Below are 17,095 nucleotides of genomic sequence, written 5' to 3'. Positions count from 1 at the left end.
TGGTTAATTTTCTCACACTACAATTTGTGTACAAGTAAATTTGTTAATTACTCAAGAACGTTAAAACAAACCTTTAACACTCAAACAACGATACAAATTTTCTACATAAAAATTGTCCCGTGGGCTTCATAACAACTTGATTGACGACGCGTTGGTACAACGGTTACAGCACTGGTTTATGGCTGTTCCGCTAGCGGTTACGGATTCGATCTCCGCACATACCATATTTATATTGGCCATACAGATGTTAGCCGTAGTCTAGCCAGTATTGTGTGTGGTTTCAAACCTTCAATACGGTAGTTTATCATAGTAGGGGTCGTTGAGTGTAGGGCGTTTATTGTTATTATTTACAGCTACGGTGCAATCGAAATAAGAAAAAAATGTGATGATTATAAGATAAGTAATCCATAAGGATTTCATATTGGCACTAAATGATCCATCCAAGGACACGTCACACACGCTTGAGTTGTAAAACATATTAATTTACAATATTGTAAAATAGACAAAATCTTACCTAACAGGTTGTGGCTGGGGTTCTGAAGTTATGATGAGTGGTGGTGGACGAGGTGATGGTGCGAGAGCTCCTCGTGGCACCACCGCCACTATTGACGCTACCGGCTGTTTAGGAAAAAAAAACGCTCTAATAGATTCTACAACAAAACAATCATTGCTTACCTATTGCTTTAAAATGAACGATAATACGCGATATCGCTATGTAGTGTGAAAATATTGCGTAGTAATTGTATCGAGAATATTAATATATGGTAGGTTCCTGTGTTAAATCTCACAGAGTATTAGGCTTATTGTTTCGGATTGTACCGCTTCTGTACGTTATTCATCACTCATTAGGAAAGCGTTAGTGTCTGTTTATATGTAGTATATAATACATACAAAATGTATTTAGTATACGACATGCTATGTAAATTCTAAGTCTTATTATTTTATACACTCTAAATATGGAACATGTATATTATGTACTGCATAGAAAAGGAATTTTTGAAATTATCCACCATATATCCCCATACATACTTATAACGATAGGTTTACCATACTGATATCATTTGTAATCCTATCTAATAATTTATTAATCCTGACTTTTATTTAATACTATTTTCATATACTTTGTTAATGCTACATATTTTTACTATATTTAGTTTTTAATGTAAATTTAACGTCCTGTGCTAACAGCTATTGCAAAGGTGCGGACTGAAAAGCAGCTATAAGCTGAGTTTACGACCTTTTCACCAGCATTTTTACTAAATGACCATGTCGGCCATGTCGAGAAAATGAGTGAAGAACGATTGGCGAAAAGAGTGTATAAGGCGAGTGTGAATGGAAGGGTTGGAATGGGTTGACTTGGGGGAAAGACAAGGGGGAACCCATTTACGGATGATATCCAGGATGCCCGGGTAGGCCATTCCTAGACCGTATGTCGGCTTCAACCGTACCGTATTTCGGGCAACACTTGGGGGTACAATATCGACCAAACCCCCTGCAGGAGCCTTCAGCCGCATTAATTGGAGGGTCCCGGGTCTGCAGGCAACAGGATCCCTCCAGTGACAGGCTGGCCTCGGCGAAAATACCAGACTTCTCCTCCACGGGGACTGCCCGGCTCACCTCTGAACAATACCAATGACGACATGTCTAGCAGGACTGGGTTCCCATCAAGGCCCGGCAAGGTCACAGGGGCGTTACTGGAAGCAAATTAAGTAGCGCCTCCTACGCACCCCCGTTCGTCGCCTACGGACGGAGGCCTCGTCGGCGGCCCCCTCTCTCATCCGCTCGTCATTCCCTTTCTGGGACATTACTGTCTCACAGAAGGAGACCATCGCCTTCCAGGACTCGTCGTTGCCGAGCATCGCAGTGATAACGCTCCGCAGTGACAAAGTCCCCTCCGAGGAGGAAGGGGTAGACCTAGGCGGACGTTTCAAGACCAAATAAGGGACGTCTTGAAAAAAAAAGCCAGGTCAAGAGTACCCTAAACCGAAGAGCATGTATGAAGGGAATAATGAAAGTGGACGAAGGGAAACAAGTATGTAGGGATTATAACAAGTGGAAAGAAGTGGTCTCTGCCTACCCCTACGGGAAAGGAAGTGATCTTTGCCTACCCCTACGGGAAAGGGGCGTAATTACATATATGTATTTTTACTAAAAGCTTTCTAAATAAGACTTCAAGAAATATTTTTATTTTTTTAATGCTTGGTGAATAAACGTCTTTATTATTACTGTTATTATCGTTGTATTACGATGAATCAACGATAATTTTAATACGGTACAACAAGTATATTTTAACCATTTTCGTACATAAAATTTTGTCTTGCAAATCTTAATATATATAAATCTCGTGTCACAATGTTTGTCCTCAATGGACTCCTAAACTACTTAACCGATTTTAGTCAAATTTGCACACCGTGTGCAGTTTGATCCAACTTAAAAGATAGGCTATATTTTATTTTTATATATTATGTTATTATTATATTTCAGAAAAAAATAAGGTGATACGAAGTTCGCCAGGTCAGCTAGTAGAATATAAAAATTATGTTCAAACTTCATTGTTATTATAACTTCATGTTTGAACTTCATTCATATTAACGCTCGCTCATAAAGAGCTATGAAGGTCAGGTCAATTGTTCGATGATTTGATTTGATAAAACTATTAGACTGTCAGTCAAACTTGATTAGAACACAACGCAGATCCTGAAATACCGGAATACGAGTAAATTAAGGAGTAGGATATAACTTTATATTACATATTATTAATATAAAAAAAAAAAATAACGTTTCATTTAAAAAATAAAGTCTAAAAGTTTTTATATTAATTAAGTAAAAAAGTTCTCATTACGTTTTTAAAAAGAAAATTTGACCTAAATTGTACACGTGTTTTAAATGATGACGTCAGAAATGAAATAGAGATCCTCAGAGGTAAATCACAAAAGATTATAAAAAACAAAATTTCTACAGTGGAGTTCTACAACAGATTAAATTGTCAGCTTTCTTAGTAGATAAACACATCTGCCCATAGGCCAAAGATAACAGGTAATATATAAATCAAATTTCGTATATACATACCCGGTGGTGCAACCTTTCCTCTATGATGGTGGGCGGTGGTGACGGAGGGGTGGTATCTTCACATAACGCCCCAAATCCATCATGTCCAGCTTCTGCCAATCCACGTTCTAATTCTATTGGATCAGCTAGCAAGCGTGATGGTACTATTGGAGCCTGGGATGCGCCTAGAGACTGTTTGAAACAGAAAAGATTTAATACTTTCTATTACTGAACAGCTTCTGCCCGCGACTTCGTTCTATAGCCTAAAACCTTCGCCATTAATAGCCTTCCTCTATAAATGAGCTAACACTGAAAGAATTTGTCAAAATGGACCAGCAGTTTCTGAGATTAGCGCGTTCAAGCAAAGAAACAAACAAACAAACTCTACAGCTTTATAATATTAGTAATTATTTTGTGTACGAAAATACACATTACAAAATTTCTAGGCAAATTTATCAATCACATACATTTAGAGCTTTGATGAAAGTGATTTTTTTGTAACGTAGCTGGTTACGAACATGACTTTACTTTTTTTAAAATAGTATGACCTAAAAACCTGACTAAAAGCTGTCTGATTATACCCTGCTAACAATATTTTCTTTGTTTTTCACGATCCATCTATACTCCTAGGGAGAATTGGGGGTAAGATCGGCAACGCGCTTATGATGCTTGTAGTATTGCAGGCATCTATAGGCTACGGTGATCGCTTACCATCAGAAGAGCCGTAAGCTTGTTTGCCGACCTAGTTGTATAAAAAAACCTATTCAAAAGTAGGAAATAGACCAGTAAAATATTATAAAGTCTAGAAAAACAATAAGTTCACTAAAATTACTAATAACCTTAACAAGGGATTAATTAGTCAAGATTCTTCCATTCAACTTCTATAATAATCTAGTCTTGTATAATAAAAAAGATTGCACGCTTCTGTCTTGAATTCACAACGACACTGCAATCAAGCAACATAAGTAAGCAAGGAATTAATGATGAATAAAGTCTCATTTCTTCGTACACGAGTGCTCTTCTAAAGCCTCTCATTCCCGTGTTAATTGCAACGCCTGCTAGTTTATGCAGAGTGCATATTCAATACACCTATTTTAATCTGCATATCGTGATGCCGTGTGCATCTCAATATGAATCTAATTTGCATCACTATACTCGTATAACATATTATACAAGTATAATACTAGTAGTCGCTCAGTGGTCGAAATACGACCATAATTTAATCACAGACTAAAACGATAAACCAATGAGTATGTATGTCAAATACATGGTAGTGTGTGTTATGTTTTTTTTTTATTGGTTTATTGTATTTTTATGCATAATTTGAAAAAAAATATTAGCATTCTGCACTCCTTCTCTATATAAACCATAAGTGTACGAAATTTCATACTCCTCCGTCCGCACAATTTTCGTAAAAAGTGGTACAAAGTTATTGCTTCACGTATATAGATTTAATAGAAAATTTGAATCAGACAAGACACGGATCTTATTTGGTGCAATTATGACAAATAATAATAATAATTCAAATATTAGCTCATAAGATTTTACCAAAATATGAAATATAATGGGGAAACAGAAATAAATATGCCTATTATTTTCACTTTACTTTAGAACTCTTGCTATACTGTTACTTCAAGGATCGTATAGAAAAGACAGTATTAATCGAGAGCCACGACCTAGAACCCTAACTAACAGTGACCTGGGCTTTAACCTGTTACCAAAGGGGAACTACTTTTAACATAGTAACATATACTTATGAGACCGGTAAAATATAAAAACTTAAGTAACAGTAATAATATATTTTTGTTCGAAATATTATTAGAATATTACACAGACTTATTGATATGTATAAAATTTTTTACCAAAATTTATGTTATTAAATATGTAAGCTTTGTGTTGACGTTGACACCGACATTGACTTTTGAGTATGTACCTATCAGTTAAGCTACAAGAGGGAGCCACCAGTGGGGAGAATGTAAAAGCGTATTTTTTCTTTTGTCCAAATCGAATAGTTAGAATTAATTAGATTACAAATGTTTTCTTTATAATGTCTTTAAAACGTAGTTGTTTGTGAATTTGCTTCAATTCAAAGTGTAAAGAACTATTTAAGTTTTTATAATAACAATTGTAAAGCATGAACATCTAATTGTCGGTTCTTTGTTTTAGGTTAGTACCTACCTAATTATTTTTTGATTGTGATAATTGTTATGTAAAACCTATCTGTTTTTAATAAATAAATCTTTGTTTTAGATGAATCAAAATTGTGTTATGCTTTAACAAAAATATAACTCATTGGTCTTATAAATATATTACTAACATTCAATTAAATTTTGCGGGAACGCCAGTGAAAAACCCAAAATCATATTACATCTCGTCAGAAACAATAAAATTTTCCGCAACATCGTAATTACATGTAAATAATTACTTCTTTAGTTGTAATTTGCAAATATAACTATTAATATTGTAATATCCCTTAAATCAAAGATAAACAAAATTATCATAACACATACTGATCTAGCTAACAGTTTTAATCTTTAAGCAACTCCTAACATATTCATAACGCGGTCTCAACAGGACTCATATTAACTCAACCTAGTTGAATCTAGGTTGGACATTCAAAGATTTATGCAAAATCTCCGCTAGCAACATGTGCTGTTATTATATGCTTCGCAATAATTGTGTTCGTTAACGAAGTCGTTTTATAGAAACCTGCTGTATAAATTTGGAAACTGGGTTTTGTAGGTTTAGTTGCGAAATCAAAATCTGATGACAAATATTATGCTCAGTGTTATTAAGATTTTAACGAAGGTTTATTAAAACAGGCGAGATACAACCGTTATAATACATGAGTCAGTTTCATCCATCTTAATGTTGAAGGCTAATATTCCATGATGACGTCTTAACTGTTTTTTATAACAAACTTTGCAACACAAACATATATAAAAGATATTGCCGAGTCCAAACAAAGAAGGTGTATTTATGCATCATATGACTTGCTTTTTGTAACCTTTCTTATTAATTTTAGTACTTTTACTTTCATTATCGTGAATTATTCCAGGTTATAATATTAGCTAATAATATTATGATGAACTGTATATGAAATGGAAGTCTAAAAAACTCTACGCCTGGTAGTGTTATCGTATTATCTTATACATAATCTTGTACGTAAATTTAAATAAATACAAACAAGTACATCACTATTAAGTATTCAAAACAGCTTAAGTTAAGGCATTCACGTTTGTGTAATCTTCTAATGCCTTATGCACATCTAATATTGTTTTATATTATCGTACTACACTGTTGGATTGTATGACAAAATCTATACATCTATACAAATAAATTAAATAGGAGTGTTTGTTTGTAATATTTAAATAGCCGCTTTTTACTAAATTCATATGTATGTATATACAGTGTATATACCAAAATAACAGTTTTTATTATTTTTGTCTGTCTGTCTGTCTGTCTGTCTATTTGTTCCGGCTAGTCTCTGAAATGGCTGGATCGATTTTAACGGAGCTTTTACTATCAGATAGTTGATGTAATAAGGAGTACTTTAAGCCACTTTTGTTTGAGATTTTTTTTTATTTTACCTATAACTCTGCGAACGGAACAATAACTATTTTGTTCAATTCCACGCGGACGATGTCGCGGGCACTGCTAGTAATAAATTAAAAGTAACGTTCACGCCGAAATACACAAAGTAGATGTAAAACAATGTATTATATTTAAACAATCCGTAGTGTAAGCGCTGTGGTGAAATATTCAACAATTTAATCGCCTTTGTGAATTATAATCAAATTATTTAAACCCATAAATAAATTTTAAAATTGTGGTTTTCATTAAAAACATCATTATAAAAAGCTTTTACACTAATAACGTTCATACATACATAATTTTGTACGCACCCAACTGGACCAATTAAAATTCATTATTAAATTGTGTAATTATGTATAATAAAGTTATAAAATTACCTACAACTAACTAGCTTTCCTATGTCCACTTCACTGGGCGATAAAATATCTTGCGCTTCAGCCTGTAATATCCCACTGCTGGGCATAAGCCTCTTGCCCCATGTAGAAGAAGGATCAGAGCTTAATCCACCACGCTGCGCCACAGCGGGTTGACGGATGAAAATATCCGACTTACTCATAATATAAATGCGAAAGTTTATGGTATGGTATATGGATGGATGGATGGGTGTTTTCAATTAATTCAAAAGAAAGATGTTACTTTTAAATTAAATTATTCTTGGGCTTAATGGCTTTCAGTTGATGTTACTTTTTACTTAACACAAAAATTACTGGACTGATTGTCATGTTTTTTTTTGTATAGATTACTTTTTATCGCAATACTTCCACGGGATCGAAATTCACTCGTGTAAAATCACAAGAAGCAGTTAGTGTTACTAAAAACTCCAAGTTTATCGATTACTGTAGTTTCAGACCAGCTTTGTAACCCACGTTAATTCCCATATCTCAAAACTTACGTGTCCAAACAAAATACTATTTGAGGCAAAGTTTATCATTGTACCAGAATCTTGATTAGGTAGTACATTTAAGTATTACTTTTAATGATAAGAATTATTAAAATCAAAATTATTATTACATTATCGTAAGAATTATTGCGCATCCTTCTACTGATCAAAGAATTTTCTATTTTCTCCGACAAACAACTTCACAAACTTGACCTATTCATCATTCATCATCATCATTCCAGCCTATTGCAGTCCACTGCTGGACATAGGCTCCACAAGTTCGCGCCAAAAATGCGTGAATTCATGTGTGTTGCCCATAGTCACCACGCTGAGCAGGCGGGTTGGTGACCGCAGGGCTGGCTTTGTCGCACCTAAGACGCTGCTGGCCGTCTTCGGCCTGTGTGTTTCAAAGCCAGCGGTTAGATGGCTATCCCGCCATCGGTCGGCTTCTTAAGTTCCGAGGTGGTAGTGGAACCTTGTTATCCCTTAGTCGTCTCTTACGACACCCACGGGAAGAGAGGGGGTGGCTATATTCTTTGGTGCCGTAGCCACACAGCACTTGACCTATTCGTGTGTATATTATTTTTTTTCTGAAATTCGAGATAGATTCCAAGGTTTCCTACTACCTCTTACTCACGTAAATAGATCTGGTTTAGCAATACAGTGACACTCATCACTCACACATCGTTTTTATATTTTACGCGATCCTCAGACTGATCGTGTAGGCTAACCACGATGGACCAGCGTGGTGGAATAAGCTCCCCCTTCTTCAGTTTATTCCACGCTAACAGCTTTTCGAATACTCCGTGTCAAGATGGTAAAATTCATAAAGACATACGACATCGGAAATAAGTATACCTATGTACAAATATCTACCCGTAATGAGAACCGCCGAGCTATTAGATCTAAATGTATCTATCTACAACAAAACTGGTAGATAGTTAAATGGAACGAAATTAAACAACCACAACTAACGCCAGAGTTCCGAAAACTCCTAGACGGCGCAGGCCACAAACAACTAGAACTATAGAAATGTATTATTATATATACATAGTGTACATATTTATAAACGTATGTTTAAACCGCAGGAGCAGTTGCAGCCACCACAACGAGTAAAATTCCATTTTTTTTGGATAAAAATCACGAACAATTATTTCAGAAAATAGGTTTTATTTCTACGAAAACAAAATAAAAGCAAAAATTTGGCAAACTCAGACATGATATCTAAAATATCCGAAGTCTATAATTATTATAAGCAAAAATTCAAATTGTTAAAAGTTTGTTTTTGATATTCAAAGTAGGTATACTATATCATTTTACTATTAAAACTCTACCGCCCTAAATATCTTTTTGTTAAAAATATTTTTAAAATATTTTTAAGTATTTTTTTTACAAATATTATTAAGATGCGACTCAGTAGATTATTGCAGTTAATTTAAAAAATACATACTTAGTATTACTCTGACTACAGCGGAATCAATAAAAATACAAGCCCTTAATTTTTTTATGTACGTCAAGGGTCCACTTTATATAAAGCACGGCAGGTTACACGGTAGTTGATTTGCTCTATATTTTGAGAAAAATGTTTCCTACTTTGCCCAATTCTTAACTTGTTAATATTCAGAATTAAAAAAGTTATTAAAAAGTCTAGAAAATCTTTGTGAATAGCACAAATGTAAAAAATTAAGTTGAAAATCCTTACTATTATCATTTACTCGTGTCATGACTGCTCGAACGCCGAATGACCATCCGTACCTCGGAATAGAAAACTTTACTGAAATGTCTTTGGGAAAATAAATAGTTAAATAAATTTTATGTTCTGCCCAGTATTATTCATAATTATTCCTGTTCTATTACGGAAGAAACGATTTTGCTGTGGTTAATTTGAAACCTATATACTTAATATTTGCCAACCTGCAGTGGATGAGTGATGAATTAGGGTGCTATCCTTCTCCTACACGAAGAAAGAGACCTGGATAACCAGCATCAGCAGTGGGATATAACAGGCTGAATACATACACTTAATAATGATAGTATCTATACATATAATAAAATGGTAGGAAAGTCAAAACTGTACATTGAATATTTTTTTAAAAGAATACTTGGGGTGTGATCTACAATCAATACCGTAGCCAAAAATATAGTTTTTAGAATTTTTGTCTGTTTGTCTGTTTGTCTGTATGTATGTCCGGGATAAACTCAAAAAGTACCGCATGGATTTAATTCAAATTTGGCACGAATATTATTAGGAACTCGGGTCAACATATAGGCTACATATTATCATGCTATCACCTACCGGGAACGAGCAGTGAACCTTTATTTCCTCAACGCATTCTGTAACAACGTGTAATCTAACGACGCATGTTTAAATTTTGTTGTTATTATGTTAATAACCATGCTATCTAAGCTAGCTTTACACTATAAAAATCACGCGATATAAGTAACTAAGGCGATAAACATAATTAAATGAATATAAGCAGACAAGACAATTTTAAAGCAGCGCCATCTATTAGATTTTTCTGTAGATATGAAATGTAAAGAAGAAACGGGTAAATAAATGTTATTTTAAAAGGTATAATCGTAGATATTTTTGGTGCTGTATAGCGTTCACGCAGACGACGTCGCGGGCAGCAGCTAGTACAAATATATAGGTTAACTTGTAATTTGTATGCGGTTGTTTCGATGTCTAGTGTGTAATATCCTTAGAATATTATATTACATCACAGTGTCTATGTCACGTTGACGGAAAACCCGTCTGAATTTCATATTTGAAGCGTAAATAAGTGATGAAATACATGGTTATTTCTGTGAAAGAAAAAAAAAAGAAAAGTTTAAAATTCGTGCCGAAATTTATACTTATAATATAATTTTACTTCTCGATAACATTAAAGCGCAGCATAGTAATTATAACCGCAGTTAATTCAAACGATAAAAATGATAATGTACTTTCTCTTCCAATCTGAATGAATACACAGGTCTACCAAGCATGTCAGGAGAATGAGAATAGATTTGAGGAGTTTAGCAAGTATAAAGATAATCAACCAGGCTATTTACACAAAAATGAACTGTCGAAATGTAGAAAGGCGCATAAATAAAACTATATAATATAAAAATATAGACTATACCGAACCGGATAACTCTTTTTCTTATGTTTTGTTAAAATCAGGACAAAGTTCACGTTGTAAGAATGTAAACAAAACGAACATATTCACATTTTTTTTATCACAGTACTAAGATCGCTAAGTCCGCTAGTAGGACATAAAAATAGCGTTTATACGTACATACAAACTGTATTTCCATTCATAAATATCTTTTTCTAAGGCCTAACCAATCGGACGCTACGTAATTGGTCGCTTCGCATCGACGGTGACAGTTCGCCGGCATGATCCGGATATTTAGGGCTTTGTAGCGTCAGTGCGGGAGGCTTTTGCCCGGGAATACGTACAACTTTATTAAAGTATGTGTCTTTTATTCACGTTATTACTTTTGCCTAGCGAATGTTCTATTTGTACTAAATTGCGTAAGGAAAGAAATGCAAATGTGAAATAGATTTGTTTGTTTATTTATGTAGTATTTAGATAACCAACAGCACAAATAGCGTTACATAGCAATAGTAATGAACAACATTTGGCTGAGGAGATCTTTACATAAGCTTTTTTTAAACAATAAATACAAATCAACAAAACAATGAAAAAATATTCTGGTTCGATACTAGGCTTGGCTTTTTTCACACCAGAAGTGACACCATCAACATAGCCCAGTTTACACAAATTATTTAAGCTTTTACTCGCTCGCCACAGAAAAGCATTTTATTAGTAATTTGTGGATACAAAGGTTTGTTAGGGTTCCGTAGCACAAAAGAAAAAAAACGAAACCCTTATAGGATCACTCTGTTGTCCGTCTGTCTATCAAGACCCCTTTTCTCAGGAACGCGTAAAGGTATCAAGCTGAAATTCACATCAAATATCGGATCTACTCTCCCTTGGAGCTGTGAAAAAATTAAACTTCTAAGCTAACGCAATCAAAAGATTTATGCCGTTTATGCTGCAAATTTTTGACACTCGTAAGGGAATCAAAACCTATAGGGTACTTTCCATGAGCTTAGAATCTTGAATTTTGGTACGAAGCAACGCCTTATAGCACAAATAAAGGAAAAATTGCGAAAACCATAAATTTTTTGTTACATCATATAATAAAAATATTTTTAATAATTTTGTTTGTACGGAACCCTCGGTGCGCGAGTCCGACTCGCACTTGGCCGGTTTTTTATTACTCCTAAGGTGGCAAATAACTACGGTCCACGAGATTAGCGTAGCCTAAGATCGCCTACAAAATCACATACGTCGTAAGCGTTTTGCCGACCCCACACACTTTTGCTCACCACAGGAACACAGCATTACTTGAAAGCAATATTACACGGATGTGATCTTCAATAAGCTTATGTTTATTTATTTATTTTAAGATCCATTCAACACAATTTATACAAATTCATAAAATCGAACACCAAACGAAACCATTATAATTTGTAAAATGCTACAAGAAACTCGGATAGTTAACATTTCATAAACTTACATATATAAATTACTATATATTTAAATAATTTCATATATATATATATATATATATATATACAGTTTCAGTTACATTACATCAATCATTATACAATTTATTATTATAGATATTTATAATACATATTTATATCGTTATGATTTTGATACATACAACCAAACGTGACCGCCGGAAATTAATTAATCGAGGCACTATCTATATATAGTATAGTATATGTCTAAGCGGCCGTTCTCTCTCCATACACATTGTTGGCAGTAATCGTGTGAAACTATTTTCTGGCTACGGCCGTGTAAATCTAGGATGTTCAACACGCTGCCTAAACTTACTATTCCGGAAATTTTCTTTTAAAATATTATACTTGAACTTAATATGTACTGGTAGTAATTTACAATGAGTGAAACGGTGCAATTTCGCCGTTATCATATTAAGCCCTAATATATGTTTGGTGAAACAATACCTTTCAATATTTTCAGTTAAAATAAGTTTATTTTGTTCAAGTTCCTTTTCTGGGTATGACCAAATCTCATCCTGTTTTTTAAAATAAGAATATTAGCCAAAAACCGCCTTAATTTGTCACATACGAGATCTATTTGTGACTTCTATGAAAATTTACTGTTTATTACTAGACCCAAGTACGTCTGTGAATAAACAACTTCAATAGCCTATCAAAGCACAGATTATTTATATCTTTAACATGTAAACATTTATGATTGTGAGCAATCATTTTTGCTGCGAGTGTCTGCCGCTGTTGTTGGGATTATATTATTTATTAGTGGCTTAGTTATGTAGCATTAAAAACAGGTCCCATGTCATGACAGCACTGTATCAATACATCGAAATCATCTTATTACTTTTTAACGGCCACTTCAAGGTCCCAACAGCCACCACGAGGCACGTGTCATCAGCAAATTTGTTTTCAATTCATCAACACGTGCACTTTTTAACACAGCTTCTAATCTAGTTTACACAGGACAAGAAATGGATTAGACCAAGCATCGATTCTTGAGCTGTTATTTCATTTTTATCCATTAACCAAATGGGTTAAGACCACGTCTTATTCGTATCTTAAGCTATATAATAATCACAATTATTCCACTAAAAGTAAAAGTGTTCATAGTGACTGAAAAAGATTAAAAATTTTACACTTTTGATTCAATTTTTTCCTTATATTTTTGGTATCTTCATTTTCAGCTTTCCCATTGTTCTAAAATATCAACTATTTAGAATTATCGATGCTATCAAATTACTCGAAATATTTTGAAAAAGTTTAATACTAGTTTTAAGAGACCACGAAAGTGTAGTTTTATTACTTTGAAATATCAGAACAAGTTAAACGTTAGTTTAACGATACTAATATGGCTGCTTGCCAAACGTTAGACCTGAGTTTCATATCATTGGCAAAACTCGTGCTTATGTAATATTTTTATATATCATGGAACACACAAACATATACGTGCTAAATCATTTAATGGCAAACATTTTAGGTGTAGGCCATACATCCGCTTAATTTCTGAGTATTTTTGCTTGTGTATTGTGTAATTTCGAACTCCTGACACAGGAGTAATTTTGAGTGATTGTGCCGGTTTCGTCCGGGCCTACCGCCGGGGCGAGGTGGTGAATGCTAGCGCGACTCCATCTCGCCCCACCCAGGCGGACGACTGCTCACACATGGTATTTTTTTAGTCAGTAGGAGTCTGACATAACCCTCTGGCGCCCCCGCGTCAGAGGGTTATACAATATTTCAATTTCTTAAGAGTCTTTATATCCGAATTAGTAAATCAATACTACCAGAAGAATTCGATTTCTTTGTAGGCTTATAAGCAATAACACCATCACTTCCAATTGGGAGTGAAAGTAATTACTTTTATAACTCAATCGTCAAAACCCAACCCTTCTGAAACCACAAGATTATTAACGTAAGTTACACTGTGCGTGCTAATAATATATATGATGAGATACGCGTACCCCATACGTCAGAATAATTTAGTACAACGATTATATTGTTCATTTTTTCTATAGCTAGGTCGGCAAACAAGCGTATGGCTTACCTGATTGTAAGCTATTACCGTAACTTATAGACGTCTACAATACCAGAAGCATCGCGAGTGCGTTGCGACCCTATTCCTAATTCCCCCCCAGGAGCTTTGGTCACCTTACTCATCAACAGGAACACAACACTGCTTGAAAGCAGAATTATTTAGCTGTGATATTCTGTAAGGTCGAGGTACTACCCCCGTCGGTCTCCTACATATTTTAAGTAGGAAATTTTCTGCTGTGCCATACCTCAGTTAAAAGGCTTTTTTATTATTCTTACGTACTGATATCGATTAATTTTATTACTTTTTTATGGTGAAGCTGCAATTAAATTGTGGCTTGAATGGAGCAAGAAACAGAAAGGACGCTAAGATACTTGCCCAAAGACTCTAAAAGACTTTATAATGGATATGCAAGTTATAAAGAACTGGGTCAACTTTGTTAGTATCGTTCTCTGAACGAAAAGAAGCAATAAGTAGCTAGTACAGCTATCTATTCAAACAATCGAATGTCAGTAACTCTTTAGCTCTTCCCAACTCCTATCTACAGCCTTATCCTACAGCGCTTAATTTCCTTAAACCATCATATTTGTCACCAACTCGCCTGCCCAGCGTGGTGACTATGGGCAAAACACTTGAGTTCACGCCATTTTCGGCGTGAACTTGTGGAGGCCGATGTCCAGCAGTGGACTGTGAAAGGCTGAAATGATGATGATGATGATGATCATATTTGTGCAAAAAGGATGACCTTGGTGTCTTCTATATCCTACCTGTAACGTGGGTTGGAGTGTATTACTATGAGCGGGTCTGGCAACCAGAAGCCGGACACAGGCCCCGCACTGCCGCAGTACGGCCGCCGCTTGCCGGGCGCACATGCCGACCACGCACACCGCGCCGATACGGAGCAGCATGTCACCGCTGCGTAGTCTTCCATCCTGATGAGAAATATTTCATCATAATTATAATTATTTCATTATTAGACTATCCAAGAAATGTACTTATTTATAGTTATTTTTTCTATAATTTTTTTTTATGTAATCTGATTTAATTACTATCGTCAAAGTCTAACTCCATACACTGTTTACAACCTGAATCTGAATTATCGTATTTTTTATTTATTTATTATATAATGGGCTTACTCTTGACCCCAGTCTAGCTCTAGAGCAGAGAAGAGATCGAAGATGGAGTGAGCTCGCCCAGAAGAAGCCTGTTCACTGGCACTTTTAAACAGACAGTACCTTTTTATTTTTAAATATTCTGATTTTCAGAGAACAAATAGAATTTGAAGAAAGTTTTGAGACATACACTATTTCCGTTTACAAAAATTTCAAATTATGAAATAAATATTTCTCTCCTCAAATAAAATCACTTTTCTAGAAATATTTAATATTCAAACATATTATATACGATATTAAATATTATTAAATTCTTATGAGATTCCTTTGCGTCGCCTTCGCATGCAATCTCTTTAGAAGTTTAGACTTTGTAGCGTATACACAAAATATTACAGAATACATAACGTTTTACTCTACGCTTGAGTAAATACGAACAGATACAGTTCCATGCTTTTGTTAAGGGAATTGGATTAGTAATGCAATTTTCATTATCTGAAGCACGCTTTGATGACGTTATAACTGTTGTCATATAATTATAATCTATACTAATATTACGACCGCTGTGGACATGTTAGACACACACATGCAAAAAATGACTGCCTTGGGTACGTTACACACAGGTTCTGTGCGGATTTTGAATACAAGTCAAAAGTAGCGGAAGTAAAACGTGAACTATCGTTAACCGCGTAACCGTCGTCCGGAGTGCCGTCCCCTGAGTCAAAAGTTATGAAGTAATTCTTGGATAACACACCAGAAGATTTAGATTTTGACAGCTTAAAGATTCCGACTCCGAGTTTAATTCAATTTGTGAAAATTATGTCAAAAAATTGGACTGGTCTGAAAAATATTGCGTTGATAAATTTCTTATTCTATTTGCTAACAAAGTGCCATCTCCAGGACGCTATGCCTTGCAGAACCATTCGACCTATTGAAATAACGAAACACTCTTCTTCTCACACAAACAAAACAAACAAACAAAACGTACAAAAATCCGCAGCTACATTTTATGTTTCTGAAAGCAATACAGATCATCCAAACAAAAGCCAATTTCGGATTTTACATTATTTAAGTTACACAGTTAAGGTAGACAAAGTTGAGTTGAGGTAGTAAAACAAAGTTACAATAAAAATTAGAAATATATAAAATGTAAAATATCCAAACATCCATGCGTGAGATGTGTATGTGTAATTTTGTGAGTGTGTATGCCTGTGTATTTGTATGTAAGTGGGTGTAGGTATGGATAACTGACTGTCTAGATTATTCATATGTGCTAGCAAGTTTCTCTATTACAGCCCTTTTAAAGGAACTTCTAGGTATGGAAAAAAGGTCAATCTCAGAAAACAACTTGTTATACTGTCGTAGCAGTCGACATCTTCCTGCTATAGTTTGAGCCACAACGGGGAATATGAAAGAGATTCGTGTGCCTGGTACGTCTGCTAGGAGTATAAAACTGTAACATATCTGATGTTAACTGAATGCAATTAATATTAGATGTGAACTAAATCATTGTGTTACAAATACTGTGATTTCCAAATAGAAATAATGTAAACTAAAACACACAAATATTTAAAATGAGCTTGGAGCTTGAACTAAAGTTCTAAATGATAATAAAAAACTCATGTTTCATAAACTTTAAAACGGAAAATTTTCGCATTAAAAACTTTTTTATTGCCAGTTAAGTTTGATCGCATCTTAAGGATTGCTAGTTGATATGAAACTTTCATAATTTTGTCTTTCGAAGTACGTTATAAAAAGTTAGCGGAACGGAGTTCATTGGATGGCTAATACATTAAATTAAAAAGCTTAGGTAATTATATTTTAATTAAAAAAAAAAACAATTTTTAAACATTTTATTA

General features: G+C 34.5%; 1 protein-coding gene across 1 annotated transcript in view; it reads right to left on the bottom strand.

The window, feature by feature from the left end:
* The window catches only part of LOC123664387, a 229,224-nt gene that overhangs the window by 195,879 nt on the left and 16,250 nt on the right, over positions 1-17,095 (bottom strand). The window contains exons 3-5 of the mRNA XM_045598933.1: positions 14,895-15,059; positions 3,070-3,240; positions 515-618 (exon numbers count right to left, since the gene is read on the bottom strand). Coding sequence (XP_045454889.1) covers positions 515-618; positions 3,070-3,240; positions 14,895-15,059 — 440 coding nt within the window. The remainder of the gene's footprint in view (positions 1-514; positions 619-3,069; positions 3,241-14,894; positions 15,060-17,095) is intronic.

Source organism: Melitaea cinxia, chromosome 22 (assembly GCF_905220565.1).
Source record: "Melitaea cinxia chromosome 22, ilMelCinx1.1, whole genome shotgun sequence".
NCBI classification, from domain to species: domain Eukaryota; kingdom Metazoa; phylum Arthropoda; class Insecta; order Lepidoptera; family Nymphalidae; genus Melitaea; species Melitaea cinxia.
Note: the sequence above shows the minus strand (reverse complement) of the source record. Positions and strands in the feature narration are given on the sequence as shown.